Consider the following 26,965-nt stretch of genomic DNA (forward strand, 5'->3'; position numbering starts at 1 on the left):
GGAGACTGGGGCACTGGTGCGCCCCAGCAGCTCTGAGCCTCTCTCCCAATTTGGGTAAGAGCTGAGGTTTCCCAAGGGAGACCCGACACGAGGCCCCTGAGCACTTCTATTCCAGAGCTACTTGGGATCCTCGGTAGGGCTTGAGGACCTGCATCCCATGCGTGAAATTGTGGGTAAAACTTAGCAGTTTGTGCCCGTGATGTGTTCCAGGGGTGCCCAGACCCCAAAGAGGTAGAAGTCATGTCTTCCGGTCACCAAAGAGACGCAGGTGCCCAGAGAAGACCATGACTTGTGGAAGATCACCCAGTTCTGCCCAGGCCTTGACCAGGACACTTGCCACCAATGCCTGGTGGGCCTTGACTCACAGATCCAGGAGAACCCCCACATGGAGCACTCTCTGGTCCTACTTGACCATATGCTCCCACCCATGCCCCTCTATCCCCAGAAGTTAGCAGGAGCCCGAGACCCACTTTTCAGCCTGATTCCAATGAGATAGGCATTCACATGGCCAGACCAACCCCCAGGTCACACCACTTAGGCAACTTCAGCTTAGGATCACCCCAGCCAAGCCTAATGTGTTACAGGGACTGGCTGGGCACTCACTGGTGGGCCTGCAAGCCAGATGACTTGAGAGGGGGTGAGGTTTTCATAGTGGGGAGCTTAGGAAGGGGTCCCCAAGGACACTGGGAGGGGTGGAAGCAGGAGAGGGCATCCTTATCTTTGCCCTCCCCAGCCATCAGTCCCCTTCCCCCACCCCTGATGGGAACTAGGAGGCCAAAGTCTGCCCCAAGGTAAAAAAAAATGATTGTTTTGCAGGAAGGGGGCGGAAGTGGGACTGTGGAGGGATTGGCAGGGGAGGGCACAGCCCCTTGTCCTCTGGCCTGGGCTGGGGGTTCATATCTGGAAGGCTGGACTGAGGCCAGGACTGTGCCCCCACCCTTTGGGGGGGGGACAAGAACGGCCTAGGCTCAGGCTGCCTGCCAGGGCTGATAAGGGGCCCTCTTGGGGCTCCCACAAACGGTTTATCACTGTTGGGGGAACAGCCGGCAAGGCTCAGGAGGGGGCACGAGCATGGAGCGGCTTTGGGGTCTACTTCACAGAACGGTAAGACCGAGTGGGGTTGGGGGACACGTTAGGCCTTCTCTCTAGGTCCTTCAGCCCCCTCCCAAACCCCAAAGCTGGCCCCTCCTCTCCCCACCTCCATCTTTCCCCTGCAGCTTGCCTCTCAGGACCCTTTCCCCTGCCTTGTGCTCCTCTGGCACCCCATAGTCACTGACTGTTATTGCCAGATCCTAGCCTATCCCCCACGCCTCTTCTCCCAATCTCATGCCCACCGTGCCCTGCGCAGCAAAGGCTGTCCCCACGACCCTCTCAGACCATCTACAAGCGCGTGGAGGGCACCCAGCAGTGGCGCCTGGAGGAGGAAGAGGAAGACGGGGAGGAGGGGGCTGAGCCACCCATCCACTTCTGCCCTATGGAGCTGAGGGGCCCTGACCTGGGCTCCAGAGCAGGGAAGCAGAACCTCGGACTCTGGGCAGCAACAGGACGAAGGGCTGCCCCCTACCTGGTCCTGACAACCCTGCTGATCTTCACTGGGGGTGAGAGTCATCCCCTACCCCATTCCCCCGTCAGTGAAGGGCCTGGGTTGGGGGTGGATTTCTGGAATCCAGAGGGGGGTACAAGGGCATCTCCATCTTGCCATCCCCCAGCTTTCCTTCTGGGCTATGTGGCCTTCCGAGGGTCCTGCCAGGCATGCGGGGATGACGTGTTGGTGGTCAGCGAGGACATAAACTATGAGCCGGGCCCAGACTCCCACCAGGGCACCTTGTACTGGAGCGACCTCCAGGCCATGTTCCTGAGGTTCCTGGGGGAGGGGCGCCTGGAGGACACAATCAGGTAAGGGTCAGCCTTGCCGGAACTCAGCCTCCTTCCCTCTGCCCAGGACTCTGGTGTGGGGCCCCTTCTGAGGCCTTCCGCTTGCCTCCCTGGCCTCCCTGGGAGTGGTCCTGGGAAGGATGTCAGGCACTTGGAGCTGAGGGGAGTGGGGGGGCATCCCAGAGATAAGGTTGCAGAGGGGCTCTGGCTCTGAGGATGGCACCCTTAGGAGATGTGGGAGCTGACTGTCTGAGTGAGAGCAGAAGGGTCCAGTATCCAGACAGGAGGCGGGACAGACCCAGAAAAGTCCTGAGTGCCACATCACAGGGCTTGGATTTTGACCTGTGGCTGTGGGAAGCTCTGGGGGTTTCTGAGAAGGGACATTTTAAGGAATCTGAAAAAATGAGCACGCAAATGCATTTGTGAGCATGGACCTTCCGTCTAATTTGTGAGAGATCCCATCCAGACACAGACCACGCAGGCCCGAAGCTCAGCCCAAGCAGGCCAGTGTTTCTCTTGTTTTGCTGAGGTCACTTTCCCTATTGGGAAGGAGCTGCCCATTTAGGTTCAGAGGTCAGGCCTCCAATAGCCCTCTCTTTGGTCAGGAATAGTGGTTTCAGTGGATTCTCCTGGGTTTTCTAAGTAGAAAATCATATAAGCTATAGCTAGTGAGAGATGTATAGCCTCTTTCTCAATGTCTATACCTTTTCTGTCTTTTTTCATTGCTTATCGCATTAGAGGATGTGAATTTAGGTAATGATGACTGGAGATATGCCTATTTCCTGATTCTCACAGGAATGTTTTTATATTACTTTGTTATGGAGTATGAACTTTGCTATAGACTCCAGATAACTTTTTATTTTTTTTAATGTTTATTTATTTATTTTGAGAGAGAGAGAGAGAGAGAGAGAGAGAGAGAGAGAGAGAGAGTGCAGGGGAGGGGCAGAGAGAGAGGGAGAGAATCCCAAGCAGGCTCTGGGCTGTCACCACAGAGCTGGACTAAGGGCTCGATCCCACAAACAGTGAGATCATGACCTGAGCTGAAATCGAGAGTCAGATGCCTAACCAACTGAGCCACCCAGGCGCCCCAGGGCTTCTTATTTTCTTGGGCAACACTCGGTCGGCTGGGTACAGACTGAACAGGTGGTTTGCCAGGTTGCAGGGTGAGGTGTGGCACTGTGGATGTCATCAGAGGGTGGGGAGGGCAAGAGGGTGGCAGTGAGGGGGAGCGAGCGATGAAGTGATGCATGACTCCAGGGTGAATGGAGAAGGAAGGGAAAGCTGCAGAGAGGCTTGGAGAAATCGGACAGTCTGGAGTACTCAATGTGGTTGAAGAGCAGGTATAGTGAGGGTCAGGGAGCAAGCTGGAACCTGGAAAGCTCTAGTCAGAGAGTGGGATATTGGAACTTTTAACATTTATCTGATAAATTGTGTCCTATTTATTCTGACATCTCCAACACTTAACACAGTGCCTGGCATTTAGTTAGTGTTCAGTAAATCCTCAGTGGATAAATATTCTGGAGATGGAATTCTGGGTAATGACAAGAGCAGTGTGGGTGTGACCAGGGAAGTAAATGGCTGAACTGGCAGTGACATTGATGAGGTCATTCATTCGTTTGTCCACCAAATATTTTTGAGCACCTACCGTGTGGCAAGTGCTAGGCTAAGTAGTAGGTGGAGGCGATAGAGCAGAGAACAAAAGTCTGGACCTTGTCCTTATGGAGCTTTCAGTCTATTGGGGGAAATCAATACTGAACTAATAATCACATTCCTGACTATGTATTTGTTACTAGGATCATTGCAATGACTATGACCAGGGAGATCTGACTTAGAGTGGGGGTCAGGGAAGGCTTCCTTAAGGAAGTGAGGAGCTGACCCCAAGGGGTGAGTTGTTCACCAGGCCAAGAGAAGGTGGAAAAGCATTTTAGGCCAGAGAACAGCAGGTGCAGAGGGCCTGGGGTGAGAATGGTGGCCTATTGGAGGAAGTGAACGAAGGTCCATGTGACTGAATGAGTATAGAGGGGTCCAGATAGGACAGACCCAGAAAAGTCTTTAATGGCACATCACAGGGCTTGAATTTTGACCTGTGGCCGGGGGGGGGTTCGGTGTCAAGGTGGATATGGCTCAGGTCATATAAGGCCTTAATGGCTACCCAAACTGCTTTGGATTTTAAGAGGAAAGAGGGAGAAATGAAGAATTTGAAACAACAGAGTATCATGATCAGATGTAGGGGGAGCTTTTAGTGGTTTGGTTTTTTTTGTTGTTGTTTGTTTTTGTTTTTGTTTTTGTTTTTTAAGGTTGGTGCAAAGAACAGAGTTCATGATACTCCTGGGGCAGTAGTTCAGTGTCCTCAGCAAAGGATTTTCTTATTTAATTTCCCTCCCTAACTCTGAGCCCTCCTCCCTCGTCTCCTCACCCAGAAGCACCTCATCTGATGTGTTTGATGTGCGCCTTTAAATACACACATAGCTTTGTCATATATGGAATGTGCTACATGGATAGGTAGAATTTTCAAAACATTTAATGTTTGCATAACATCCTCTATGTTCATTGTTTTTAAAGTTAAGCCACGTGGAAAAATATAAAGAGGAATGTAAAAAAAAAAAAAAAGTCACTCCAAGACCCACTACTCAGATACAGCTCTCTCTAGTGTCTCTCTAGCGTGTTTTTAATTTGATAAATTTTTCTTTTAATTTAACGCCATGTTTTCAAGGTCTATATATTGCAGCGTGTACATCTAATTTACTGTTATGCATCATCTATTTTACGAACGCACTGATGGATGCAGTTTCAAACAAATACTTGAGATCCTGGATGGGGGTGGAGTGGGAGGCAGGAATGGTCTTGAGAAAACCACTTAGACCATGGAGTGCAGTGGTCCTCGCGAGAGCTCAGAGGGTGCAGGCTGAGACTAAGGTGACCCTGCATGTGGATTTTGAAGTAGGGCAGAAACTTGGGGGAGTTCCTTAGTGGAGATGAAAATGATATGCCAGATACCAAAGTCCTTGATGAAAGCGGACAAGTGACCGATTGTCTGAAAGAGGGGCAGAGCGTGGGAGAGCTGGATGCTCCAGGCTTCAAAGGAAGAGAGTTCTCCCAGAGCAGTAATGGCCAGAAATTCCAACCGTGGAGCCAGGGGCCTGTCTCCACTGCAAGTGCAGGTGGTAGAAGAACCAGAGCCCCATAGGAACCCGGCGTCTCAGGCGACAGCTGGGTTTCTGCCAAGGCAAAAGGTAGAGGGGTATTCAATGATGATGCTGAGGAGGGAGGAGTCTGTCCACCTTGGAGAGGGTGCAGGTGAAGCCTGTTGTCAGGGAGGCCATGCCTGAAGCTCAGGCGACAACAGGCTCACTAGTTAGGTGGTGACTATGGAAGACGACAGGGTGAGGTCTCCAAGACAAGGGGCCCCACTATGACACCTGGAACCACGATGTTAAGATAGCTCTGTGAGACTCAGGTGGAGGGTGGGGGAGATGGAGGGCCACATCCGCCCAGTTAGCCCTTTGGAAGAAAAGTGTTTTTCATATGTGGGGCAAAGCACAGGACAGTATGCGTATGTGTGGAAAGGCAGTAAATCGGGAAGTTTGGATTGAGCCAGTAATAACCTAAGAGATGGTGGACAAGATACCAAGAAAGCTAAGGAGGAAGGAGGCCTTAGAGACGCTGGCTGGCAGCCCGGTGGTAATGGGATGGATGGTAATGGTCGAGTCAGGGAGAGACTTGAGAGTCCGTCACTCCCCAGGCCCCAGGGCGACCCCACGTCTCTGGCATCAGTCCCCCTCCCTCCCTCTCCTCCAGGCGTCCAGAAGTCCCCTTCTTCCCCTTCCACGCCCCAATCCCACCTCTTCCCGCTCAGGCAAACCAGCCTTCGGAAAAGGGTGGCTGGTTCGGCCGGCATGGCGGCCCTGGCTCAGGACATCCGCGTGGCGCTCTTGGGCCAAAAGCTGGACCACGTCTGGATGGATACGCACTACGTGGGGCTGCAGTTCCCGGACCCGTGAGTGCGCGGGGGGGGCGCGCGGGGGGGCGCGCGGGGGGGCGCGCGGGGGGGCGCGCGGGGGGGGCGCGCGGGGGGCGCTTACCACCTCCGCTCCTCAGGGCTCATCCCAATACCCTGCATTGGGTGGAGGCGGCTGGGAAGCTCGGGGAGCCCCTGCAGCTGGAGGACCACGATGTCTACTGTCCCTACAGCGCCACGGGCAACGCCACGGTGAGCGCCCCCTGTCCCGCCCCCAGGACGGGGGCAGCGAGCGTCCCCTCCCGGGTGGCGGAGGAGGGACGGGGAGACAGCGCCTCACAGCCCTTCTCATTCCCAGGGAGAGCTGGTGTACGCCCACTACGGGCGCCCAGAGGACCTGCAGGACCTGCGGGCCCGGGGCGTGGAGCCGGCGGGGCGCCTCCTGCTGGTGCGCCTGGGGGAGATCAGTTTTGCCCAGAAGGTGAGGGTCCCTGGATGGGGGATGGAGTGGAGCGCGGAGGGCGCAGGGCTGGGGAAAGCGAAGATAGGACAGCAGCAGATGGGGAGCCTCTAGGAGGCTGTCAGAAGAGGAAAAGAACCAAGCGGGTAAGAAAGTGTTGGCGGGGAACAAAATCGGGAGGTTGGGATGGGGAACAAGCAGGGAAGAATGTGGAGCAAGGTGAGGTTTGCTGTGCGAAGGTGGGAAGATGAGGGTGGTGGGGGGTGCCCACAGCCTCTCTGGGTTCATAATAGCAGAGCAGAGGCAGTGCCACTTTACTTTTACTTGCTTCTCCTGCCCTTATAAATCGGTTTTCTCTGGGAGAAGGAGCCTTTTACCCATGTCCCATCCCCAGGTGGCCAGTGCCCAGGACTTTGGGGCCCGAGGAGTGCTCATATACCCTGATTCCGCAGACTTCTCCCAGGACCCACACAAGCTCGGCCTGTCCAGCCACAGGGCTGTGTATGGACATGTGAGTCTGGGGGCAGCCAGTGGTGGATTCCTGGGGTCCCAAGACTGTACCTCTTTGTCTAGGATGATGCTGGTAAGCTACTCCTGGGAGCCCAGCTCACAGTTTCAGCGTGGACACCCCCTTCCTCACAGGTGCACCTGGGAACCGGGGACCCCTACACGCCTGGCTTCCCTTCCTTTAATCAAACCCAGTTCCCTCCAGTCCAGTCCTCAGGCCTCCCTAACATCCCAGCCCAGCCCATCAGTGCGGACATTGCCTCCCTCCTGCTGAGGTGAGGGGCGTGTGGGGGCCAAGAGGGGAGGAGGAAGGGAGAGGGAGCTAGTTTGTAAAGTCTTTTGGGGTGAACTAGAAAAAGATGAATCTTCTGGGTGGGCAGAGCCTCATGCCAGTGCCTGCCATCCAGTGAGTGGAACTCCAGCTGGATATCACACCCACTTCCTCTGGGCACCTTTGAGGACCTAACCTGCACAACTGTCCAAGGCAGGAGGCACATTGCAGAAGTCGAGCTGGAACCAGAGGGTGGGAGGGAAAGAGCGCAGGGGGAGCTCTGGGCTCTTCTATAGCCTGGGCCTCTCTGCCACTTCCAACCCTTTCTGCCCGACCCCTCTCCAGGAAACTCCAAGGCCCTGTGGCCCCCCAGGAATGGCAGGGGCACCTCCCAGTGTCCCCTTATCGCCTGGGCCCTGGGCCAGGCTTGCATCTAGGGGTCAACAACCACAGGGTCTCTACCCCCATCAGCAACATCTTTGGCTGCATCGAGGGCCGCTCAGAGCCAGGTGTGCTAGCTTGCCCAGCATCACCCACAGCCTGCAGGAGGGGAGCCATTGCTCATGAACCTGGACTAGAAATGGGGCTGGAGCAGGAGGCCCTGGGGGAGTGGGCAGGGGTGGTGCCCAGGGGAGGGGGCAGCAGGAGTTAGCAGGGTGGGAGGCTGGCAAATTGAGGCTGATCTGGGACCAAGGAGGGTGGCAATGAGTAGACCCCATGGTCAAATCTGTCCAGACACAGGATGGGCAGTTCTGCACAGTAGTGAGTTCCCTAGCACAGGAGGTGAGCAAGTGTGCTTTGGGTGATGTCATAGCATAAAAAGGAGTTCAGGTTAGACAGACGAACATTTTGAGCCTAACTAGATGCAGATAGCAGTAGGAATCTAAGTGGGTTCTTTTTTTATTTTTAATGTTTAGTTTTGAGACAGAGAGAGAGAGAAAGAGTGAGCATGAGCGGGGAAGGTGCAGAGAGAGAGGGGGACAGAAGAAGCAGGCTCCACCTTGATGACAGAGAGCCTGACGCAAGGCTCGAACCTATGAACCATGAGATCACAATCTGAGCTGAAGTCAGATGCTCAACTGACTGAGTCAGCCAGGTGCCCCCGATTCAAAGTGGGTTCTTGAGCTGAAGAGTGTGATATCTACAAACACTGAGGAGAGACACAGGGAAGCCTGTGATGGCAGCTCAGATGAGAAACCGGGGTTGGTGGGGGGATGGTTGGGGTAGAGGGGTAGAGGAGGAAGACCCGTCAGGACTTGTCAAACAGCAGGACATGGCTGACCAGGGAGGTGATGGAATCCAGAATGACTCCAAGCACCCTGCTGAAGGAGCAGGCCATCCAGGCAGGGCCAAGCAGAAGAGGTGCTGTCACTTTAGGGACAGCAGGGATGGCAGGGCTGGGCAGTGGAGACTGAGAGGCCTAAGAAATGGTGAGGGCTGAGGCCCTGTGACACACCCTCCCAGGTGCTTTCTGGGTACTGCCAGTATAAGGACATAGACCCCAAACCTCCCCTCCTGCAGATCACTATGTTGTCATTGGGGCGCAGAGGGATGCGTGGGGCCCAGGAGCGGCCAAGTCTGCTGTGGGGACGGCCATACTGCTGGAGCTGGTGCGAACCTTTTCCTCCATGGTGAGCAATGGTAAGGTCAAGGCCTGGGCCGGGTAGCTGGGGCTGTGGCCTGAGCCAGGACAGGGCAGAGAGGCAGTCAGGAGCACAGGCTAGAGAGTGGCCACTCAGACCTGGGCCAAACCTGGCTTCTCCATGTCCCAGCTGCATGGCCCTGGACAAGTCACTTTACCTCCATTTCCTCATCTAAACATGAAAGTAGCGTTGACCTGTAGCAATGCCAGGGTTAGGGGTGCAGACCCCTCCGCTCCGTTGAAAATCTGCATGTAAGTGGACCCAAGCAGTTCAAACCCATGTTTAAGAGTCAACTGTAATAATAGTCCTTGGTCTGAGTGAAGCATTAAGCAGGAGACTCCATACGAAAGCCATCTCCATCACTGTTATAGTTGAGTCAGGGCAGACCAGGGGAGGTGGGCTGGGCTGGGGGCTGGATGGGAGGAAAGGAGAGACCCCAGGGAAGTAGGACAGAGGAAGGCAATGATGGCGTCTCTGCTTGGTCTTCAGCTGAGCCCATGCTCCCAACCCACTCTGCTTCCAGGCTTCCGGCCTCGCAGGAGCCTTCTCTTCATCAGCTGGGACGGAGGGGACTTTGGGAGCGTGGGCTCCACAGAGTGGCTAGAGGTAATGTGGGGTCCAGGACAGGGAGTCAGGCAGTGGGAAGAGGTGGGGGGGGGTTAAACCTCATATCCCTCACCCACAGGGCTACCTCAGCGTGCTGCACCTCAAAGCTGTAGTCTATGTGAGCCTGGACAATGCAGTGCTGGGTGAGTGGGGGTAGTGTGACCAGCTGGGCCCCCTCTGGTACACCCTGCCCTCAGGGCCAAGCCTTGAGCCTGGCATCCCTTCTCCTCCCTCTCTGCAGGAGATGACAAGTTCCAGGCCAAGACCAGCCCCCTTCTGATCAGCCTCATAGAGAACATCCTGAAGCAGGCAAGAGCTGGCCAGGAGCAGGGGATGAAGGGAAGCTGGCGGTGGCCGGGGCCTGACCTGACCGGTGCCCCCTACCCTGCCTCCAGGTGGACTCTCCTAACCACAGTGGGCAGACCCTCTATGAGCAGGTGATGTTCAACAATCACAGCTGGGATGCTGAGGTGTAAGTTGGGGTGAGGAGCAAGGGAGGGCAACTTGTGGGGGGAGCCAAACCCACAGAGCACTCCAACCTGCCCACTCTCAGGATCCAGCCACTGCCCATGGACAGCAGTGCCTATTCCTTCACGGCCTTTGCGGGGGTCCCTGCCGTTGAGTTCTCTTTCATGGAGGTGAGACTTCCTGGCCCTGTCCCAGAGCAGCATCCCCTCAGCCTGCCTGTACAATGACACTGTGCCAGCGTGCACCCTGTCCCCGCAGGATGGCCAGGCGTACCCGTTCCTGCACACGAAGGATGACACATACGAGAACCTACACAGGGTCCTGCGGGGCCGCCTGCCCGCGGTGGCCCAGGCTGTGGCCCAGCTCGCCGGGCAACTCCTCATCAGGCTCAGCCACGATCACCTGCTGCCTCTGGACTTCGGCCGCTACGGGGACGTGGTCCTCAAGCACATCGGCAGCCTCAACGAGTTCTCTGGGGACCTCAAGGTCCAAGATACCAACCCTGCTCCTGGCTTCTGGGGATGGGGGGGGGGCGCTATATCCCCCCAAAGTGCTGCCCATTCCAGGGGTGTGGCCCCTCTTCCCCACAATCCTTAGGGTCTAGTCCCCTCTGACAACCTGGTCCTTTTACTCCTGCCCTAGACCCCTAGACCCCTTAGGACCCAACTCATACCCTCCCAACCAGAGGGAAGGCCCAGATCTTCTTCCCTCTCCCACTATTCTGTTCCACTATACCCCCTAGTCCTGCCAGCCCCAGGGTCTCAGCCCCATTCCCCAGCACCTGGACCCCCACCCTAGGCTGGGGTCCTGGCCCCTGCGTCCGGCCCCAGCCTGCGTCTCCATCCTCAGGCCCGCGGGCTGACCCTCCAGTGGGTGTACTCGGCGCGGGGGGACTACATCCGGGCAGCTGAGAAGCTGCGAAAGGAGATCTACAGCTCAGAGGAGAGCGATGAGCGGCTGATGCGCATGTACAACGTGCGCATCATGCGGGTGAGGCCCCGCCCCCGCGCCCTCTCCCTTTCCCTGAAGGCCTGGAGCCACCCTTCCGAGGACCCATTCGCCCTGTGCTCCTCTCCCCTGTTTCCGCCTTTGCTCCGTCCCTGTCTTCCGGGCGCTCCCAGTCCTGGACTGACAGCGCTCACAGACCGGCCAGGCTGGAGCGACCACTGAGACAGGCCCCGCAAAGTGATGAAACGGACAGGGAGGGCCAGACGCGTGGCAGACGGCGTGGCAGAACTGGGACTCCTCTGCCTTGCGCTGAGCCCTTCACTGCCTCCCTCTCCTCTCCTCTGGAGAGAAAAAGCATGTCCACGATCGTCCACAGTACAAGAGGCACAAGCTTATGGCCAGGAGGGGCAAAGGCTTAAGAAATTCAGAGCAAGGAGAGCTCTCTTCCCTCTGGTAATAAGATAGGTGAAACCCAGAGAAGCTGCCTGGGGGAAGTGTCACGTAAAGTTCTACAGGATCTGATTCCTTGGCCAGTTCCTCCCACTTCATTTTGAATACTTCCCAACTCACGCTCTGTCTCCTGTTCCAACCTCTCCACTTTCTTCCATTTATTTATTCCCAAGAACTCAGCGCTTTGATTTCGGGAAATGGGATAAGTAGGGGCCGTGGGCATGGGAAAAAGTCTACAGGGCAAAATTCTAAGCAGGACCATCCTCCTTGAGTGTGGTGTGGACAGGGAACCCGGACTGTATGCAGGACCTTGGTTTTGGGACATGTCTTCCATTTGTTTTTCCCTCCTGTGACCCTGCCTGTTTCCCTTGGCACCACTTACCCCTTGTTTCTGTTCGCAAACCCATCCCTCTTGCTCTTTCATCCTTGCTCTTTTCTCCTGATCCCTCTCATCCTTCTCTCTCTTCAGTTTCCTCTCTTATTCCCCTACTTCCTGACCTCTCCATCTCCCCTTCCCTTTGCCCCTTCCACTGAGACACGCATGGTTCATTCTCATTCACAGATCTTGCTTTAATCCCTGCTGTGCCAGACTCCGGGAACACAAAAAGATGCTACTCCCCTCACCCACCCCACTCCCCCAAGTTGCCACATCCCCCCCCCCCCCCCCCCCCCCCCCCCCAGGGAATGAAGGGCACCTATATGCTAGGGGCATGATTCAGACTCAGGGCTGGAGAGTAAAAGATTCAGAACTTCAGAACCAGCAACATGGCTGGGTCAGACCCAGGGAACTCTGTTGCTCTAGACCAGGGGTTGGTAAACTATAGCCAGTGGGCCAAACTTGGCCTGCTGCCTGTTTTGCAAATAAAGTTTTATGGAAACACAGCCATGCACATTGATTTTTCATATTCTCTATGGCTGCTTTTGTACTAGCTACGGTGGCAAAGTTGAGTGTTTGCAACAGAAACAATATGGCCTGCAGAGCCGAAAATATTTGCTACCTGGCTTTTTTTAGAAAAAGTTTGCTAACCCCTGCTTTAGACTGTGAGGTTCGTCTAGAGGAACAAACAGAACGTGGGTTGGTGCAGAGAAAAGACATTCAGAGTAGAGACATCCAGAGTAAGGGTATGGCAGTGAGATAGGCCTGGTTGTCCTTGGGAGCAGGGCATGGACCAGCAGAACCTGAACAGAAGTCTGTGGAGAAGCAGAGGGGAGAGGAGCACCAAACTGTGGGAGAGAGATCACCTATCAAGGGAGCCTTGAATGCCAGGAAAAGCAGTTTGAATTTTTAGGGTCTGGGCATCAAGGAAATTAGGGAGGTGTTTGAACAGGGAGGTGGTGGGGGCAGAACAGAGTTTTAGGAAGGATTTGGCCAGACCGTCCATGGTGAAAAGGGAATGAATGGAGTGATGGCTGAGTTCTGGATGAGAGTGGTAGTAAATACCACCTGTGGGTGAGGGGACTGGAATGATGGGAGACATTTGGAAGGAAAATGGACAGACGGGGTGTTAAGGGAAGAGGAGGGGGAAAATGATAGCAGCTGCCATTTCTCGAGGGCTGCCATGTGCTAGGGCTTTACTGCATTTTCCCTCACAGGACCCCCCCAAATCTCGTGAGGTTGCTAGTACTGTACAATAACTTATCCAAGATCGCAGTAAGTGGTGGAGCCAAAATCAGAAACCAGGCAGTCTGAGCTCACCCCATTCACATGAACACACCTTCCGGGCTGAGAGGCTGGCACTGGGGAGACCCTGGCACTCACGAGGGATTGTGGGTGCAAGGGTCAGGTTTTAGAAGAAGTTGGTGCTCATGTGTGTGAGGCTGTGTCCAGGTGCCCCCTACCTGGTGGGGAGGTCCAGAAGGGTGGAGGCCAGGATTTCAGTGGATGATTTTTGTCAAGTAGACTTGGCAATTATCCCCATGAGGTCGTGACTGCAGTCAGGGGCATGGAGGAGCCCTTCCAGTGAAAGATGGAGGGCTTGAAAAGATGTGAGCGTGTGAGACCACCCACAGAGATTCCAATTTTGTTGGGGTGGCACCCACGCGATGGTGATTCTAATAAGCAGCCAGGCTTGAAGAACACCGGATTGTAGGTAAGGAGAGGAGCAGAGGGTGGGGGTCCAGCCTTGGGCCTGCCCATACGTGGGAGCAGAAGGAACCCAGAGAGGCTGGAAGAAAGGTGGGAGAACTGGGCGGGGAGTGAGGCCATCTCAAGAAAGATGATCAGCATCTGAGTCACAGAGGGAGGACAGAGTCAGGCACTTCATTAGCACTAGCCTGTCCCCTTGACCTTTGACGCTGGTATGTGGACGTTGGCGGCGGTGAGGGGGAATGACTGGGGTGTAGGAGAGTGAGGAACAGCAGGACCATAGACTGTTATTTGAGGCTTTAGCCGGGTAAGTGAATGAGTGAAGACGGAAGACTGGGAGGGCGTAGATGCGGGCTTGGAGGCCAGAGGGATAGAATGGGATAGAATCTAAAACACAGTAGGAGGACGCTGCCTACCCGGCTGCTGGTGACGTCAAAGAATGGCTACCCCCGATTGGGTAGACAAAGGGAGGTGGGACTTAGAGAAGCTGCTCAGCAATGTTCGCTACGCGTGTCCGGCCCCGCGCTCAGGCGGAACCCCCACCCGACACGACCCCTTCTCGGCGCAGGTGGAGTTCTACTTCCTGTCTCAGTATGTGTCGCCGGCCGACTCCCCGTTCCGCCACATTTTCTTGGGCCACGGAGACCACACGCTGGACGCGCTGCTCGACCACGTGCGACTGTTGCGCTCCCACGGTTCCGGAGACCCTAGGGCTGCCTCCTCCCGGGTGGCTCCCGGCCTGGGCTTCCAGGAGAGCCGCTTCCGACGCCAGCTGGCCCTGCTCACCTGGACGCTGCAGGGGGCAGCCAACGCACTTAGCGGGGACGTCTGGAACATCGATAACAACTTCTGAGGTCCGCGGTGGGCAGGGCGAGCATATGCCCCTGCCGAGAGCTCCTGCTCTCCCGCTTGAGCGACTTCTAGGTGATAGAGGTGCCTAGTGCCACCTCTCACTGCTGACCGGTTTCTCATTAGCCTTTCCCGTCCTTGCAAAGGGCCCAGCTGAGATGCCTGCGCAGACACCCACACCCCTGGCCCTGAAATGTAGGAGTAGGTGAGGAGTGACTTCCACAATGGGCCGGCATTACTGTCAGCTAATCAGAGAGCCGCATCCGCTCCCTCATCACAGCCCTTTACCCTGCGGGAAAGGGGCCCCCACACCTAGAGACCACTCGGGAAGGTTTCCTAGGTCCTGGGACATGACCAGTCCTCTTAGTGGGAGAATGACTGGAACCATAGCCTATAGCCAACAGGTGGTCTGTGGTGGGAGGGGCTGGGGTTTGGACCTTAATAAACCACCTGGTGGCATCTGTTGTTTATAAGCACTTTTATGCTTCTTCCTCACCCTCACTCCACCCAATCCTCCCTCCCTTGAGACAGGGAAGGGTTGGGCAGAGGGGCCAAAGAGGATGCAAACAGGAATGCTGTCTCCATGGGGAAAACTTTGTTCTGTTACCTGAGGAAGTAAGGATGCTGCCTAAGGAAATAAGGAGGGCCCTTCTCCAAAGACCATCGTGGGTGGAGAGCTGGCTCTGTAGCTTCTCCAGAGACCAGGGATGGATACATTATTTTCAGGGCCTCTTGTTCAAAAGGTATGAACAAACCTTTTTCTTTCCTACAGTCTTTCAACCTGTATGGTGGATTTTAATTTGCTATTTAATGTCTGGATCTTCAGACGGAAATACCCTGGGGCAGATCCCCATAGGCACTGGGGCTCTGCTCCACACCTTGGTACGGATGGCGCACGTGCCAGACCCTGACCATGACCTGGAACTTTCCTGTGCCTGGGGCCAGGCCCCTGCTGGGAAAGGAGGGTACCAGTTGTCTCTGGATGGGGGCAGGGAGCTGGCAGGTAAGAACACGACCAGGGGCGGCAGGACCCCCACACATTCACCATTGTCCCATCAGACTGTCCTTCCAAAAACATAAATTCAGACGAGATAGGGCGCGTTCAAGGTGGCATGGCCGTAGATCCAAAACATAAATTCAAAGGTAAAACCAATTAAGAATTTCAAGGTGGTGACCACAGAGCATTAGCCCCCAAACATGGGGCCTCCTGAGAACAGGGCCCTGGGAGACTGCAGGGGTCACACACACACACCTGTTAGACTGACCCACCCTGGGACCTCTCCACATGGGTCCCCTTTGGTCAGTTTTGTCCAACAAGGTAGAAGCTGCAGGAGGGCAGGGAAGTGTAAATGCTGCCTGCACCACTTTACCCTTAATCACATCTCAGGTGGCGGCAGCCCTGGCCCTCACTCAAGGGCAGCTGCATAAATACTAGGGCCTGTGTCTGGGCTACTCGGTCCTCTCTTGATGTGGACAGGTCCTACCCTGCGCCTCAGGACACTGGGGAGTAAAGGCCTCTTAGTGTACAGCTTGCGATGCCCCAGGCTCTGGGTTCCAGGATGAAACTTCCCCCCTCTTACGCCCCCTGAGCCTGACTTGGTGGGTTCTCAGGAGCCTGGACCAGGGTCGGATGCTCCTTGACTATTTGCTTCTCTGACATAATGTCTGGAACAAATTTCCCAAAGTAGTTTCTCAGCCCTTCACCTTGTCCAGAATAGCAATCTGGAAAAGAGATGTTCATGTGCTAATCCCTGAAACCTGTGAATGTTACCTTGCCCAACAAAAAGGACTTTTTGGATGTGGTTGGGTTGAGGATCTTGAGATGGGGAGTATGTTGAGCTGAAATGTGCCCCCCCCCCACAAATTCGTATGTTGAAGCCCTAACCCCCAATATCTCAGTCTGTATTTGGAGACACGGCCTTTAAAGATGTGATTAAGTTCAAATGAAGCCATTAGGGTGGACCTAACCCAAGCCGATCAGTGTCCTTGTAAGAAAATTGGACATGGAGAGACATCAAGAATGTGCACACACACAGGAAAGGCCATGTAAAGACATGGTGAGAAGGGGGCAATCTGTGAGCCAAAGAGAGGCTTCCAGAGAAATCAAATCTGTTGCCACCTTACTCTTGAACATCTAGCCTCTAGAACTGTCAGAAAATTAATTTGTGTTTAAGCACCACCCCCCCCCCCGTCCCCGTCTGTGTAGCCCTAGCAAACTAATAGGGAGATTATCCTGGATTGGGGGAGTGGGGGTATGTCATCAATAAGGTCCTTCTAGAAGGAGGCAAGAGGATCAGAGATGTGACAACAAGCAGAGAACAGACGGAGTCTGTCTTAACATTGTCTTGCTGATTTTTGTCCCCAATCAACGATCTGCCAGTGTCACTGGCTGCCCCTCTTCCTTTCTTCTCCCTTGCCCTGCATCTGAGAGAGGGCTGGACACCTACCTTTCGAGGATCCTATTCTTTTCCTGTGCCTTAGTTTCTCCTGCCTGGTTGAGTTGGAAGTTATGTCAGGCAATCCCATTTTCCCCAGTCTTGGCAGGGACCTTGGTGTTTCTGACTCACAGGAGTTGAAGTCATAAAGGAAGAGACAAAAGCAGATAAAGGGTCAAAAAGGCAGAAAAGGATTCTGGGTATTGGAAGCATCTAGGAAACCCTGGCAAGAGGCTCTGATGGCTCCAGAGCATGAGACTGGATGGGGCACCTGGGTAGTTTGGTTGGTTAAGCATCCAGCTCAGGTCATGATCTCACAGTTTCATGAGATCAAGCCCCATGTTGGGCTCTGCACTGGCAGTGCACAACCTGCTTGGGACTCTCATTCTCTCTCTCTCCCTCGTCTTTTTCTGCCCCTCTCCCATTCGTGCTGCCTCTGTTGCTCTCAGAATAAATAAATGAAACTTAATAAAAAAAAAAAAAAAGGACTGAAACTGGATGTCTACAGCAGGTGGGATTAGGCAGCATTTGTTTGTTTCTTTGTTAAGTACATCAGCCTAGGGAAGGGACCCTATTTTAGAGCTAAAGGGGACCTTAAAAAAGTCTACTTCCCCAATTCCCTCATTTTAGAAGTAGAAATAGAAGCTCAGAAAAGTTCAATGACTTGCTCAAGGTCACACAGGTTTTTCTTCTGGTGCAGCACCAGGACTAGAACCCTCACTGGGTCCCTTCACTGCCCCAGGTCCCCTGAGGATGGGAGGAGGAACTGGAGGAATGAAGTGGGAAGAAAGGGGCTTGTTTCCTACATTTCTTAGTTTAATTTCAAAAATTTATTTTATTCAATTTGGAAAATGAATACAAATCCCTGGGTAGTTGGGGAGAGAGGCTGGGCAGGAAGAAGAGGGAGTAGGAGTTGAAACAAAGCATGGGCATCACAGTGGCTGTCTCATGTACACATCCACATCTCTGCCCCAGGAGGTGGGTAAAAGTTGAGCAGGGAGCTCAGGTCCGAAGGAACACCATGGTGAGGAGGCCTGGAGGAGGAGGACAGAAGAGCAAGACCGAATGAGCAGCCTTGGGGCTCTGTTAGCCTTCCTCATGGCCCCCATGCCCCTAGCCACTACTGTGCTCACCCAAGATGTAGGCCGCCACCAACTTCTGTCCCAGGGAGACGTGCAGGATTTGGGGCAGCTGGCTGCCAAGTTCGTCCTGGAGCGGGAGCAGCAGGAAGGCCACGGAGACTATGCCCGTCAGCAAGAAGAGGAGGAAGGAGCTGGTGGCCAGTTGTGGATGGGGGTCTGGGAAACAAGCCTGGCTCATCAGAAGCTCCAGCCTCCCTCCTGCCCAGCCCACCGTCCTCCAGGATGAAAGTTGGAGATGGGAGGTGTGTCTATTTCTTATTGCCTTCCAGGGGGCATACTGCAAGTGTCGTCTCCTCCCTGGAGCCTCTGTCCCCACAGTTACAAGAAACCTTCTATCCTCTGGTCCCTCAGCATATTTTTCTCTTCACCCTGCCTTCATTACTGACTCCTGTGGACAGGATTGTCAGGCAAGGAACTCTGTCTCCCATATGCAGCCCACGACTTGGTACAGCATAGTGCTTCAGTATGGGTTTCATATTGAACTGAACTAAGCTGGCACATGATAGGAAGTACTGAAGTTAGAGCCAAGGGAGAACTTTTCCCTCTAAGTAGAGGCCAGAAACCAGGGAAAGCTATAGAAGTCTGTGTTTTGCCTAACCTGATATGAAATCTCAACTCCTAGGAATGCTTCTGCCAAAAAGCAAAAGACTGAACCAGAAGACTCCTTCCACTCCAACTGGGTGCATCTCCAGGGTAACACTCAAGAACTCAAGAATTCCCATCCCCCAACTCACTCTCGGGGAAGTGTCTGGCCGTGGGTGGTGCTGTCCAGGAAGGAGGCCCTGGGTGGGGCGTTGGGTCAGGCTGTCCCTGAAGCTCAAGAGGGTAGGCTGGGGCCCTCAGAATCGAGGTGATGTCCTTGCGCCCCACCACTCGACCCTCAGCTCCCTCCTCAGACAGCTCAATGCGGAAGCGGTCCTGGACGTCATAGTGGCTGGGAATGGGGGCCACGTGGCGAATCACACTGGTCCCAAAATAGGAGAGAGGCCCATTGTGAGGAAGTGAATGACAGGCAGTGATCCAAGTGGATCCAGGCCCACTTCCCAGGAGCTTTTCCCTTAGGGATGCTGACAGAGGTGGGGGAAAAGGTTGAAGAGACCCAGGTCTGAGCCCTAGGGCATGGGCGCGGTAATTCAGACAAAGGTAGCTGCAACCCCTGGCTCCCACGAGTCCCCTCAACCATCCCAACTCACATGTCAATGCAGGATTGAGGTTTCACGTATCCTTCTGCGTCAAACACCGTATATTTGGCAGGTGCTGTGCACAGGACTGAGGGATAAATGCACACACAGACCGACCATTGCTTCAGAGACCCTACACAAGCTTGCCCAGGGAGGGACACTAGAGTCCCTCTTGCCTTCTACCCCAGAGCACAGGACCTGATTCTTCCAGTCTGCCAAAGTTGGATATCTGACCCTGCTCATCACACTCCTCCAGCCCCACACAGTCCCCTGGTGTCCTGCCCCCAGACCCAGATCCCTAGCATGAGGTGCCCATCCATTCACCTCGGAAGCGAAGCGCAGCTCCCGTGGGGTTATAGAGGGTCAGCAGCTGCCGGGGTCCACTCCGCTGGTCCGCCCTGAATACTAGGTCCGGGGGAAAGACGAGGACCGGGACAAGTCCCGAGGGAGGAGGGGCGCCCCGGGACCCCCGCGCAGGAGCCCCCGGGCCCACCAGCTCCTGGTCCTGGGGCGCCCCACGGCGCATGCAGGCTGTGTACGGTGGGACATCCGAAGGCAGAGCCCAGGGGACAGGGCCTGGAGTCTAGAGCTGTTGAGCGAGAGAGGAGAAAGGGGTCGGAATGAGGTCGAGGGACAGGGCCTGGTCTGATGCTGCCGCCGCCGCGTCGGAAACCCGCTAGATGAGGCTCCTCCAGACCAGGCCCAGTCCCCCCAAACCCTTCCCCTCTCCAGCTCGGCCCGGGTCCCTTTAGGCCCCGCCCCAGGCCCCACCTCATGGTCACGCCCACCCCATAAACCCTGCCCCTAGCTGCTCCCAACCCGGGCCTCGTCTCCTGGCCCGGCTCCCGAGCTCCAAAAGCTCCACCCGCCCCGCCGCAGGCTCCGCCCCTTCCGGGCGTCCGTGCTCTCCGGCCAGACCTCGCCTGCCGCACCGCCCCCTCTGGAGCCGCCCTTTCTCTAGCTCTCCGGAGACCTTTATATAAGTGCCTCCGAACCCTCCCTGAGCTCGGCTCGCAGCTCTTTCGTGCCTCAGCCTCCAAACAGCCTCTCGGGTTGTAAGGCTTACCCTCTGGTCACCGCACCTGCCAATCAACTTGTGGCCGGACTGAGGCTGCCATCTTCCCAAGAGACCATTTCTACACTTCCGCCGTACGGCCCCTGTCATTGGCTAGGGCGACCTCGTTTCCGCCGTAAGCATACGCCGATTGGTGCACTTAAAGACGTGATTGGTTTGATCCCAGTGACGTAAGACTTGACGGGCGACTCCGGCTCGAATGATGGAACTCAGAGGTACCGGATGGGGACCTCGGCTGATTGGAGCTCGGGCTTTGTTCCTCCCTCCCCAATGAGACCTCCAAATCACTAGAATCAGCATCCCACAGGGAAGCCCTCTTTCTTTACTTTAGTCCTAGGCTCTCCTACAAGCCTCTGCAGCAATCATAGCCGTTTTCCATAGTACTGGTTGGGAGGTTGCTTCCAGTTGGACTCGGACTGAGACAGGGAAACTGAAGTAACCCCAGGGAAAAAAGCCGTGTTTTTCCTTTGCTTCTTTTCTGGCTTCTATTCTTGCTAGGACCCCGCATTCCCACCCCACTCAACACATGCCTCGTAATGCAAAAACACATGTTCTCCTTGTAAGGGACAAAGAGATAATATCATCTTTGGAGTCTTCCAGCACAATAGGCGATATCTAAGGAATGACCCGGCAGGCCATCAAGTGCCTATTCCAGACCACTGGCACTAGATATCTCCACGCCAAGACCCCAGGCCTCAGGGAACGAGTGGCTTAAGAAGGACCCTATCCTTGTTCTGACCAGTTCCTGGATGCCTGAGAAGGCATGTGCACAGAGTACAATCGCCAGTGAAAACCCCAGACCCCAAGAAAAGAGGAGACTCATGGTCTTTTCCTTTCCAAGTCTTCCAGACACCCAGTCCTTCTCTCTCTCTCTCTCTGTCTTCAATAAACTGCTTTCACCTACTGCTGGCTCCTGTTTGATTTCCTTTCTGCGGGAAGCCAAGGACCCTTTTGGCTGGTCCTGCAGGACCCCCGCTGGGTCTGCAGACCCAGCCTGCCAGCATCAGGATGTCAGCCCACGGCTCCTCTCCTGAGTTTCCCTTTCCTTATGGGACTCAGAAGTCACTCACATATGCACAAGGAAGTAGGGTTTGCCAACCCTGCCACTTGCATCATCCCACTGAATCTTGTGAACTCCTTTCACAAACCAAATGGCCTCAGCAAGGTGAAGAATCTCACCCCAGGCCACATAATTGGTTAGCAGTAGAGCAAAAACAAAGTTCATTTTATCCCAAAGCCATCCCTGAGCACCCCATCAAATGGAGAACCCCTTTATACTTTTAGGCTGTTTTTCTCATAGCATAGTTTCACTTGCCACCATGCTTATTCTTATTCTTATTTTTTTAAGTTTATTTATTTTTGAGAAAGAGAGCAAATGGGGTGGGGGCAGAGATAGACTCCCAAGCAGACTCTGAACCCACAAACTGTGAGATCATGACCTGAGCCAAAATCAAGTCAGATGCTGACTGAGCCACCGAGGTGCCCCAACACCATGTTTATTTTATTGTGTATTTCCGCTCCAGTAGAACGTGCTCTCCTCCCCACAAGAGCAGAGACTTTGTTTTGTTTTCTGGTTCATTCCACAGTGCTTGCCATTTGGAATGAACAAATGAATAAGTGACTAGGATGAACTTTGAGCTGAGATCTGATTGAAGTTAGGAAATGAGCCATGAGAAATCAGTGGAGAGAATTCTGGATAGAGGGGATGGCAAAGGCAAAACCCCCAACCAGAAGGGTACTAGAACTGGTCACGGAGTCACCAAGACTGGAAAAGTACTTGCAAAGGAGACAATAGACAGAGATGAGATGGGGGGGGGGGGGGGGGGGGGGTGCTGGATGCAGATCACCTAGAGCCTCAGAGTCTACAGTAGGATTTTGGCTTTTATTTTGAGACTAATGGGAAATTATGGGAGGTTTTCTTTATCTCTCTTTTGATAGCTTTACTGAGATATCTTAGACATATAAAAATTGTATACATTTAAGATATACTTGATATTTGGATTTACATACACAATGTGAAAAGACCGGGGCGCCTGGGTGGCGCAGTCGGTTAAGCGTCCGACTTCAGCCAGGTCACGATCTCGCGGTCCGTGAGTTCGAGCCCCGCGTCAGGCTCTGAGCTGATGGCTCGGAGCCTGGAGCCTGTTTCCGATTCTGTGTCTCCCTCTCTCTCTGCCCCTCCCCCGTTCATGCTCTGTCTCTCTCTGTCCCAAAAATAAATAAAAAACGTTGAAAAAAAAATTAAAAAAAAAGAAAAGACCACAATCAAGCTAATTAACATGTCCATCCTCTCTACATAGTTACCACTACGTGTATATGTGTGTGTGTGTGTGTGTGTGTGTGTGTGTGTTTACAATATGGGAGAGTTTGGGGACGCCTGGGTGGGGCCGTCGGTTAAAGCGCCGACTCTTGATGTGGCTCTGGTCATGATCTCACGGTTGTGAACTGAAACGCCGCATCGGGCCGGGCTGTGTGCTGACAGCGCAGAGCCTGCTTGCTTGGGATTCTGGCTCTCCTCTCTGCCCCTTCCCTGCTTGTGGTCCCTTTTCTCCCTCTCAAAATAAATAACTTAAAAAATATATATGGGAGAGTTTTGAGCAAAGGGGTGACAAGGTCTTACATTCTTGAAAGATTGTTCTGTTACAGTAAACCTGTGTCGCGTTTAACAAATGAATGATTTCTCCTAGATGGGCCCCCAAACCATAGAAATGGAGATGTGACCCCTTCCTCAGTCAAGAAACATTTATTTGGATAACAAAGGAGTCCCTAGGGCTAGGGGCTGGGAAGCTGGCCTGGGTTTCAGGCCTGGGACCCAGCAGCCCGGACAGGTTGGGAGGGGCACTTCCTCTTGCTGAGGTTGGTGAGGATCTGGTCCTGGTTGGACCGGTAGAGAACTACGAAGCTCTCTGGAGGAAGGGTAGGACCTCTGTTCTCTTCCACCTGGCCCATCATCAGATAACTGACTCCTGGGGGAGGGGAGGGAGGGATTGAGAGTGTGTTATTGAGACCTTGTAGATATACCTCCTCATCAGAGTCCTTCAGATTCTATCATTTTCATGAGGCAAAGTCCTCCTCCCCATTCACCCACATCTGTTACCTTTCTTCATGGGGGGGCACTGCTTGCAGGGCACATAAAACTTCAGGGGAGTGTCGGTGAGTGGAGAAGGCAGGTCCAGGCCACCGGTTTTGTAAGCACCAATGAGACTGACAGTGACAGTGAGGCCCTCCCCTGGGCCCCGAACCATGGACTTCACTGTTGCGGTCACCACTGTGGGAGAGTGGGGGTGAGCGGTGAGGAGAGAGGAGGCCAGCTCGGGGCTGGAACCAGGAGGAGGGATTTGAGGGCCGGAGGGAGGTGAGAGCTGCTGGACGAGCAAAGCTGGGAGATGGGGCTTCTTACCCAGGTTGCTGGTACAGAAGTTGCTCTGCAAGGTGCCTGTCCGGCGGCACTGCTTTGGGCAAGGGACACTGGGCACATCTAGGAGGGAGGGGGACGCGGTTTGTGGAGGGCGACCTACGCAGCGGGTAGGAAGTGCCACTTTCCCCATAACGGCCTCATTGATTAGGACCCATTCCGAGCTCTTTCCAGCTTTGGGCCCCAGCGCCCAGTACCAGTTCAGAGGAGGCACCAGTGAGTGATGTATGAGTGAATGAATGAGTTCAGAAAGGAGACCTTTGAAACGGCTGCCTTCAGTCTGCGTCCCCTTCCTCCCCCTTCCCAGACTCACCGGGGCCCCCCGGAGTTGCCTGGGCCTCAGACGAGGCTTTTGGTTTCTCCTCAGATGGGAGTCCGGGCTTGGGGCCCGGGCTGAGGATCGGGGTACCCGACCGGGCATCCTCCCCGGCGTTCTGGGCCTGCTCTTCTTTGGCGGCACCCCGCGGCAGGGTCTTGTAGGAGGCGGAGAAGCCATCGGCCGTGACACTGAGGTCAGAGACGAACTGGACGAGGAGCTCGTTTCCTTCGGAGGAGATGGGACTGCGGATGGCGGGGCAGCGGGGGATGCGTCAGGCGGGCCTTGTGACCTCTGCCCGGGGTTGACTGTACCAGCTTCCTTGCTTCGCAGGACCTACTCGCCTCTGCATCCGCGGACCCGTTTTGCCTGGCTTCCTACTAGCTCCGCCCACCAGTGTGGGGGCTCCCGGGTTCAGATCCCGCCTCTTCAGCTAAGCCCGGCCCCTCCCAACCGCCTCAAGGTTCCCACCACTGTTTCCCCTGGGGAATTGGAGACTCCCCGGCCCACCGTCCACCCAGGTCCCGCCCCCTCACCCCGGGGCGGTGTCGCCGCAGAACTTCCCCAGCCTCTTGGCGTCGTCGCTCACGGCTCCGTTGAATACGCTGACCGAGTCGTAGCGGCAGTAGGTGTCGGGCTCCAGGTCAAACTTCCCGAAGGTCAGCGAGATTACCTGGCGGCAGGACCCAGGGCGGCTTGAGGGCGCGGAAGCCCTGCACCTCTCTCCTCCTCCACTCCGCGTCGTCGCCTCCGGAAGCCCAGAAGCTCGCCACAGCTTCCTCTTTCCACTCCCGCGTCCCCTGGAGATCTCCCCTCCCCCCGCTAAAGCATTCACCACCACTCGGAGGATCACACACTCGGGAACCTTTCAGTGGCGTCTGTTGCCGTCATCGGCAAGGTCTAGTCCTGGCTCATTCTCAAGGAACAGACCCAGCATCCACCTCCACCGCCTCCACACACACACACACACACACACACACACACACACACACACACCGTTTATATATCAGCATCGTGTACCTCACTCTCGTAAGACCGTCACAGGTGTAATTTTACATTTTTTTTGAGTGCAAGCAGTTCTGGGTCTGTTTTTGCTCCCCACCAGCGCGAGCTCACTGGTCGGGACATAGCAGATGGTCAATTAATCTCTGCTGGCTGCATGCTGGAGGACGCCGCCTGGGTCCCCGAGGGCAGCCGGGGCTGGGGATCGGTACCTGGTCCGGGGGAGCGATGATGTGCCAGGAACAGCTGATGCCCGGGGGATAATCAGACTCGGGCCAGTTGGGCGTGGTCAGGGTTCCCTGGGCCTTCTCCAGCCGCCCCCCGCAAAATTGGTGCTCTGGGGAGGGGAGAAAGGAGTGGGGGTGGGAGGCGGTGGAGACCCTCGGTCAGCTCGAGGAGAGCTCTAGGCTGGAAGCCGGTGCTGGAAGCTCGGAAGTCTGGGTCTCAGCGGGAGGGGATGAGAAGAGGGGTAGGAAAGAGGGGGTTGGTTAGCAGAGAGGGGGCTTGGAGGACCAGCGCTCAGGGGAGTCTTGGAGCCGGGCGCCCAGTCAGGCGGTGGAAGGGGGAGGAGGACTTGGCTGGACACGCTCCCTTCTCGCCCCTCCCCCTGACCCGCGGCCACCTCGCTCCTCTTCCCCTGGGAGATCCCATCTCCCCCGCCCGGCGGAAAAGTCCCCTTTGCAGGCTGGGGAGTCCTCACTCTGTGAGGGCGCCCTCAAATTGGGGCACAGCCCCAGAGGCCTCTTTGGCGAGGCCCCTGCCTTAAACATTTTAAGGGAGGCTTCTGCCGCCAGGAGGGGGTGATGGGACCGCAATCGGGAGCCCTGGGCTGGGTGTAGGGAGCTCCGGGTCGGGGGAACCTAGTCCCCCAGCCCGGGGGTGCCCCCTCGCGCCCGTCTGAGGGAGCCCGATTGCGGACGGGGGCGGGCAGTTACTCACCGTCCCAGTAACCCCAGGCCGCCCATTCCACCCGCGGGTCGGTGACCCATTTCCGCCTCGCGCCTGGGGGGGGGGCCTGGAAGAGGGGATGGGTGGGTGCGGGAGGGGCGAGAGAAGATGGGGAGGAGGGACTGAAGGGGCAGTTAGTGAGGAAAAAGGGTAAGGGAGGTAATGGGGGCCCTAGGCTCTCGGGCGCAGGGTTTGTCTTGGGGGGGGCGGGGTAGGTTAAGGCTGGGGGTGGGGCCTGCGCCGGGGGCGGAGCCAGGAGAGGGGGAAGGCGAAGGTGAGGGAAGTCTCACCAGTGCCCGAGGTGGCCCGCCCGCTGTACCAGAGCAGGAAGCCTCGTCCTCCTGTGCCCTCGTCTGCAGTCATCCTCAGGGTCACCTGGTTGCCGGGGGCGACTAAGGGCGCTGGCCGGAAGGTCCCGCAGAAACGTCCAAGCCGCTGGCCGGAGGTTCCAGACCCGGCAAAGACTTCCAGAGCATCGTAACGGCAGGCAGGGTGCAGCTCGAAGTCGAAGACTCGGAAGGAAAGGGACACAGTCTGGCCCTCAGGGACCTGACGACGAGGACAGGGGAGAGGACCTGCAAAGTCAGGCCACACACAACCGAGGCAAAGGATACTTCCCTTTCCCCAAGCATTTCATATGGACACTGGGCCTGAACAGGAAGGGACGCCATCGGGGAGCAGAGCAGAGGGCCTGGGCTCTGCAGGAGCTCATTGCCCAGGGGACAAGCCCTGGGGTCTGTGGAGAGATTCGAGGGCCAGAAATAAAACTGGGAGTAGAAGAGCAGGCCTAGAGTTAAGGTGTGAGGACACTTTGCCACATGTTACTGTGGGCTTTGCTGCCATCAGTGAAGAGGGGAGGGGGCCTGGACTTCCCTGGGCGCAGTGGTGCAGGGAGGAGGGCGGCAGGGGCTGGGTGGACCCGGGTTATCTTAGCAGTCAGGCCTCAGAGACTTCAACAAGGGGGTAGCGATGAGAGGGTCTTTCTCACCGTTATTGTCCAGATGCATTCCTTATTAGGGGGGTAGAGGTTGGGGAAACCCTCACTTGCCACGTAACCGGACTCCCCAGTCACATCCCCTCCGCACAGGAACACAGGTCTGGAGAACAGAAGAGGGGGCAGCCATGAGTGGAGGAGAGCTTGGGAAGGATAGGGTAATGAGGGTGAGGGGCCAGAGAGGGAAGCCAGGGGGATGAGGGAGAAAGGGGGTCTGGGGCAGCTTCAGCCAGCCAGGCTGGGATTGAGAGGATCTGGAACATGTGGCTGTCTCCACAACACCCCCCAATCCCCACCCCCACCCCAACAGGAATTCCCGGAATCCTCCTCGGGCTG

At 55.6% G+C, this 26,965-nt stretch overlaps 3 protein-coding genes across 5 annotated transcripts in view; 1 reads left to right on the plus strand and 2 right to left on the minus strand.

Annotated features, from left to right (window-relative positions):
- Positions 1-1,290: 1,290 nt before the first annotated feature.
- On the plus strand, positions 1,291-14,594 carry TFR2 (transferrin receptor 2). Its single transcript, XM_049638838.1, has 17 exons — positions 1,291-1,598; positions 1,710-1,896; positions 5,732-5,872; positions 5,974-6,085; positions 6,192-6,314; positions 6,688-6,804; positions 6,936-7,075; positions 7,417-7,580; positions 8,593-8,712; positions 9,238-9,320; positions 9,400-9,463; positions 9,562-9,629; positions 9,716-9,792; positions 9,874-9,958; positions 10,047-10,274; positions 10,638-10,778; positions 13,841-14,594. The coding sequence occupies exons 1-17, from the start codon at positions 1,475-1,477 to the stop codon at positions 14,123-14,125; spliced, it is 2,259 nt and encodes a 752-aa protein (XP_049494795.1). The 5' UTR covers positions 1,291-1,474; the 3' UTR covers positions 14,126-14,594.
- Positions 14,595-17,200: 2,606 nt separating this feature from the next.
- On the minus strand, positions 17,201-20,098 carry MOSPD3 (motile sperm domain containing 3). 3 transcript variants are annotated; one of them, XM_049638852.1, is made up of 6 exons: positions 19,946-20,098; positions 19,204-19,468; positions 18,892-18,967; positions 18,433-18,662; positions 17,690-17,854; positions 17,201-17,590 (listed from the first exon to the last, which is right to left on the minus strand). In XM_049638852.1, exons 2-6 carry the CDS (start codon positions 19,403-19,405, stop codon positions 17,559-17,561), a joined length of 705 nt encoding a protein of 234 aa, XP_049494809.1. In that variant the 5' UTR covers positions 19,406-19,468; positions 19,946-20,098; the 3' UTR covers positions 17,201-17,558. The 3 variants fall into 3 exon arrangements, with proteins under 3 accessions (XP_049494809.1, XP_049494810.1, XP_049494808.1); XM_049638853.1 differs by lacking the exon at positions 19,946-20,098 and adding an exon at positions 19,699-19,745; XM_049638851.1 differs by lacking the exon at positions 19,946-20,098 and having other exon boundaries at positions 19,204-19,647.
- A 2,584-nt stretch (positions 20,099-22,682) lies between these two features.
- PCOLCE (procollagen C-endopeptidase enhancer) overlaps positions 22,683-26,965 on the minus strand; it is a 4,637-nt gene continuing 354 nt past the window's right edge. The window contains exons 2-9 of the mRNA XM_049638847.1: positions 26,624-26,732; positions 25,926-26,184; positions 24,900-25,024; positions 24,222-24,358; positions 23,683-23,930; positions 23,355-23,432; positions 23,052-23,222; positions 22,683-22,920 (exon numbers count right to left, since the gene is read on the minus strand). Coding sequence (XP_049494804.1) covers positions 22,754-22,920; positions 23,052-23,222; positions 23,355-23,432; positions 23,683-23,930; positions 24,222-24,358; positions 24,900-25,024; positions 25,926-26,184; positions 26,624-26,732 — 1,294 coding nt within the window. The 3' untranslated portion in view covers positions 22,683-22,753. The remainder of the gene's footprint in view (positions 22,921-23,051; positions 23,223-23,354; positions 23,433-23,682; positions 23,931-24,221; positions 24,359-24,899; positions 25,025-25,925; positions 26,185-26,623; positions 26,733-26,965) is intronic.

The sequence above is a fragment of the Panthera uncia genome, chromosome E3 (assembly GCF_023721935.1).
Source record: "Panthera uncia isolate 11264 chromosome E3, Puncia_PCG_1.0, whole genome shotgun sequence".
Classification (NCBI taxonomy): domain Eukaryota; kingdom Metazoa; phylum Chordata; class Mammalia; order Carnivora; family Felidae; genus Panthera; species Panthera uncia.